This window comes from Pelophylax lessonae (genome assembly GCF_965119305.1).
Source record: "Pelophylax lessonae genome assembly, chromosome: 8".
Lineage (NCBI taxonomy): Eukaryota > Metazoa > Chordata > Amphibia > Anura > Ranidae > Pelophylax > Pelophylax lessonae.
In genome coordinates, this window is record NC_138775.1 from 286,494,473 (window position 1) to 286,500,472 (window position 6,000).

The 6,000-nt window shown below is 33.2% G+C and overlaps 1 protein-coding gene across 1 annotated transcript in view; it reads left to right on the forward strand.

Moving 5' to 3' along the window:
• Window positions 1–6,000, forward strand: part of C8B (complement C8 beta chain) — a 57,527-nt gene that overhangs the window by 44,267 nt on the left and 7,260 nt on the right. Inside the window, exon 10 of the mRNA XM_082264805.1 lies at window positions 3,312–3,465. Within this exon, the coding sequence (XP_082120931.1) occupies window positions 3,312–3,465 (154 nt within the window). The remainder of the gene's footprint in view (window positions 1–3,311; window positions 3,466–6,000) is intronic.

Below are 6,000 nucleotides of genomic sequence, written 5' to 3' on the forward strand. Positions count from 1 at the left end.
TGGTAGAGCTGCATTTATACTGCCTCCAAAGCACTCCCCTAAGCAGACTGGACCTAAATGTTGCGTACGAGGAGTGGTGAGCAGAACTATTGAGCTTAACCCCTTGTTACCCACAGTTAATTCTGGCTGAGATTGTCCCTTATTTAACAGCCCATTGGCCATCCTTTGTGTACAGTCCTAAAGGGACAACTACAGGTGCACCACCAACAGAAGGGCCCCAACGAAAGCCATTCAATATTGACAATAAGGCCCCTTTCAAATGACCGTTCCGACCAGGAAAAAAGAAAAGAGAAAAAAAAGAAAAAATATAATTTACTTAGTCTACACTTGTGGTTGAGGGGGGGGGGGGTTAAAATGTGTGGTGGAGCTGCATTTATACTGCCTCCAAAGCACTCCCCTAAGCAGACTGGACCTAAATGTTGCGTACCAGGAGTGGTAAGCAGAACTATTGAGCTTAACTCCTTGTTGCCCACAGTTAATTCTGGCTGAGATTGCACCTTATTTAACAGCCCATTGGCCATCCTTTGTGTACAGTCTTAATGGGACAACTACAGGTGCACCACCGACAGAAGGGCCCCAACGAAAGCCATTCAATATTGACAATAAGGCCCCTTCCGTCCAGAAGATGTCTATAAATATAAGTAAATATGAAACATGTATAAAAATAAAAATAATGGATAATTAAAAAAAAAAAACCTGATTACTCACAAGTCAGCTCAACAAGTAAGACCAGCATCTAAAAATGGGGGTGAAGGGGCATCAGACACACGTCTCCCCCAGGGCTGTGGCAGGAGAACCCATACAGGTCAAGGGGACATCTGGGGGGCAGGCCAAGCTTGGAGTTTTTTCTATATATCATTCAGAAATTGCATTCATTTTAAAATTGAATGTTTTAAATTAAAAGACAATTTTCGAATGACATTCGTCCATTCATCGAGTGTGCAAAGAATTTTCATATGAATATTTTCGTCAAAAATAATTATGTGTATGGCCAGCATTGGGATAAACTGATTTTTTTTTTTTTATTATTTTTTCTTTTTCTCCTTAATGAACTTTTTTTTCAAAAAATAATAATAATTCCAAAAAAAAAAAATTTGATTACTCACAAGTCAGCTCAACAAGTGAGACCGGCATCTAAAAAGGGGGGTCAAGGGGCAAAGAATTTTCATACGAATGTCTATACGAATATCTTCGTCAAAAATCTATATGTGTAGGGCCAGCATTAGGCTAAACTGATGTTTCTTTTTTTTTTTTTTTTAGAGCAGTTTGTATTTTTAGGGTTTTTAAGGTGCTATCAAAAAGATATTTAACAGACAATGTTTAAAATGGCAAAGATTTTTTATTTATTCATAATATTAAAATTCATTATATAAAATTAATAAATTAATATTTGCATATGTCAATAAACCAACCAAATATTTTATTTGTGGTTGTTTGTTGTGTGGACAGTATGACTGTTATGTAATAAATATTGATGCTATTTATCTATTACTAGCTTATGTGGACAATATCCAGACAAAATCTCCTGAAGAAGCTATGAATTTCTAGCAAAACATGTCGAGATAGTTTGGTTTATTGACATATGCAAATATTCATTTTATATGATGAATTTTAATATGTTGAATAAATTAAAATCTTTGGAATTTTAAACATTGTCTGTTAAAAATCTTTTTGATAGCACCTTAAAAAGCCCAAAAATACAAATTGCTCTATTTTTTAAACTCAGGGTGTGGTGCATGTATTTAGATGGACCACGCATTCATTTAGCATCTATTCTGATGTTTTTTTTTTATTTATTTATTTTTTTCCTTGGTGGCCTTTTTTTTTTTTTTTACACATTTGTTTTTTTTCTTTTTGCTTTGTCCATTGATTCATTTGTTTTTTCTATTTTTGATTAAAAAAATAAATAAATAAATAAACAGATGTGAGTAATCTACCCAGACAATATCTCCTGAAGAAGCTATGAATTTCTAGCAAAACGTGTCGAGATAGTTTGGTTTATTGACATATGCAAATATTAATTTTATTTGATAATTTTAATATGTGGAATAAATAAAAAATCTTTGGAATTTTAAACATTGTCTGTTAAAAATCTTTTTGATAGCACCTTAAAAATCCTAAAAATACAAACTGCTCTATTTTTTAAACTCAGGGTGTGGTGCATGTATTTAACATCTATTCTGATGTTTTTTTTTTTTTTTTTTTTTTTTTTTAATTTTTTTTCCTTGGTGGCCTTTTTTTTTTTTTTTTACACATTTTTTTTTCTTTTTGCTTTGTCCATTGATTAATTTGTTTTTTTCTATTTTTGATTTAAAAAAAAAAAAAAAGAAGAAATAAACAGATGTGAGTAATCTACCCAGACAATATCTCCTGAAGAAGCTATGAATTTCTAGCAAAACGTGTCGAGATAGTTTGGTTTATTGACATATGCAAATATTAATTTTATGTGATGAATTCTAATATGTTGAATATATAAAAAAATTTTGGAATTTTAAACATTGTCTGTTAAAAATCTTTTTGATAGCACCTTAAAAATCCTAAAAATACAAACTGCTCTATTTTTTAAACTCAGAGTGGTGCATGTAATCAGATCGGCCACTCATTCATTTAGCATCTATTCTGATGTTTTATTTTTAGTTTATTTTTTTCCTTGGTGGCCCCTTTTTTTTTTTTTTTTACACATTTGTTTTATTCTTTTTGCTTTGTCCATTGATTCATTAGTTTTTTCTATTTTTGATAATAAAAAATAAAATAAACAGATGTGTGGTGCATGTAATCAGATCGGCCACTCATTCATTTACTGTAGCATCTATTCTGATAATTTTTTTTTCTTTTTTTTTCTCCTTGGTGGCTTTCTTTTTTTTTGTTTTTTGTTTTTTTACACATTTTTTAAACATTTGTTTCTTTTTCTTTTTGCTTTGTCCATTGATTAATCTGTTTTTCCAATTTTTGATTTAAAAAAATAAAATAAAATAAACAGATGTGAGTAATCTATAACCAGGTATGTCGGTGTGGACCGAGGTGAGTTATGGCAGAGAACAGAGGGTACGCCAGTTGTAATATCAAAAGTAATGTAAAAAAAATCTAGTGATTGCTGCTATACCGTTGCCCATTGACTTTGGAATTGACTTTTGGTCTTGGCTGTAATCTGCAATATATGACATTTTTGTTCTTGGGTTTTAGATATCCTTTATGGCTGACCTGTTAAGAAAAATCACACAACACACAAATCAATAGGGCAAATGCCATTAACACACAATATGAATATTTTAAGTAAAAAAAAATTTTTCTCCCCCCGTTTTGCCCTACAGACCAACCCCTTGTATCAATTAGTGACACCGACGGACTTCATTGGAGCCAACATTCTGCAGGACAATATGAAACGCGCCCTGGAAGAATTCGAAAGGGAGACCGCGTCCTGCCGCTGTGCCCCGTGCGAAAATAATGGTATCGCAGACTTCAAAGGTAAAACACTCAGAAGCCAAATAAAAGGAATAATATATCGTTGCTGCTTGTTTCCTCAAATACAAAAAAAAAATTTCAAAAATATTGTTTAATTCTGCAATTTAAAAAGATTGTGCTGTTCATCTTCCCACATTTTTCCACACTGACATTAGAAAATCTGCAGTTTTCAGTAGAACCTTTCCCAGCAAGGTGTTACATTGAATAAAGTGTACCCTCCTTTCAGTCTATCACAGGTAACATGCTTACAGGAGGAAAGAGTAGACTTGTGCGGTTTGTTGTTTTCCAAATTGAAATTCGGACAATTTTTTTGTTATTCGGAAATTCGGATATATCCGAATTTCCAAATTACATTAGTAACAAATATAAACGAATCTGAAATAAAATTTAATAAAATAAAATAAATATAATAAAAATAGTTTTTTAATCAATTTGAATAGTTTTAAGATTGAATTCAAATTTCTAAAGAGAAAAAAATAGAAAAGAAAAGAAAAAGGAAAAAAAAAGAAAGAGAATAGAAAAGAATATAATGGAACAGAAAATAATAGAATAGAAAATAAAAGAATAGAATAAAACAGAACAGAATACAATAAAAAATAGAATAGAAAATAAAGGATGGAATAGAAAAAAAAAAAAGAATAGAACAGAAAGAATAGGGTAAAACAGAACAAAATAGAGTAAAAAAGAAAAGAATATAATATAATAGAAAATAAAGCAATAGAATAGAATGGAAAAGAATAGAATAGAATAGAAAAAATATAACAGAAAATAAACAAAGGAAAAGAATAGAAAATAAAAACAGAATAACATGGAATATACAATAAATTAATAGAATAGAATAGAATAAAAAATAGAATATAACCATCTTCTGCAATTCAAATTTCAAATAGAATATATATTTGAATTTGAATACAATAGAAAAGAGTAGAATAGAAAAAAAAAATAGAATGGAAAAGAATTGAATAGAATAGAAAAAAGAATAGAATATAATAAATAGAAAGAATATATCCTTCTTCTGAAATTTGAATTTTCGAATAGAATAAATTCAAATTTGAAGAGAATAGAAAAGAAAATAATAGGTAATAAAATAATAGAATAGAAAAGAATAGAATAAACAATAGAAAAAAAAGAAAAGAATAGAAAGAATATAACAATTTAACTGTTTTGCGGAATTCAAATTTTGAAAAGATAAAATTTGAATAGAATAGAAAAGAATAAACTATAATAGAATAAAAATAAAAAATAAAAAAAGAATAGATCAGAAAGTAAAAGAATGGAATAGAAAAGAAAAAAAGAAATAGAATGGAATAGAAAGAATATTACCTTCTTCAAAAATTAAATTTCGAAATAGAATAAAGATTTCAAATGGAATTCGATTTGAATGCAATTCGAATGGAATTAGATTCATATTCAAATGGAATTCGAATACGAATCAATTCAATTTTTCCAAATTCAAAAAATTCAAATCAATTCAAATTCGAATAAACTAAACAAATTCAGAAACAAACTTAACTAAACTAATTTATGTAAATACCGAATCGAAACGAAACAAATGTTTTCGTTATGCACATGTCTAGGGAAGAGCAGAGTGACGGCTTCATAAGTGTGCTGCTTCAATATTATCCGGTTGGCATTCTAGGAGATTCCATTGCGTTTCTTAAAGCTTAGCTGAAATATCAAAACTACCCTAGCCGGGGGAGGGGGGGGCTCCCTCCACATTGAATGGCTTAAAGAAGAAGTACGGGGAAAGCTTGTTTGGCTGTACTTCTCCTGTGGTTCGTTCTGCACTCCTGTGACCGTCTGTGTTTTCAACAGACAGCGGGCTGAAGTCCCCATCTGCTGACGTCACAGAGCCGGTCCAGGCTTGGGCAAGAACACGACAATAAAGTCAAGGTGCACCCACATGCCTGGACTGACACCCCACTCAGCCTCTCAGCGAGCCACTAAGAGCCTGAGCGGGCTTCTCCCACCCCCTCCAAAGCTCAGCGCTCCAGTGAGGGTGGGGGGGGGGGTACAGAGCAGACAGCGGTGACTGATAGCCGGCACAGGGGAGTTCATTCTCTGCAGCCACTGATCAAGAAAACATTTCCAACATGTCTCTTCAGCAGAAGTCAATCAAATAAAAGATCGACTTCTGTCAAATGAGGATGGCACCACACTGATCACACCCGCTGTAAGGGGCAGAATTATGATCAGCATATGCCCAGGAGTCAATTTAGATCTCATATTTGCAACTTACTGTAGCTTGATAAGCAGGGCCTCCTGTAGGCTGTAGGGGGCCCGGGCACATAGGGGGGCCCGAACAGCAGGGGAAATCGGTGTGGTCGGGCAGAGGGGCAAATACAGAAGGATGCCCTGTGCGGCTTTCTGTAGCAGCTGAAAGCCAGTTTCTCCCCCTCCTGACAGCTTTCAGCTGCTGCAGGGAGAGACACAGGCACAGGGTATTTTTCCTGTAATTGCTTTCCCAGTCCCTTCCCAATTCTGTCTGTTTCTGATCCCCCCGTATGCCCCCCCCCCCCCAGTCAGTCTGACACCCCC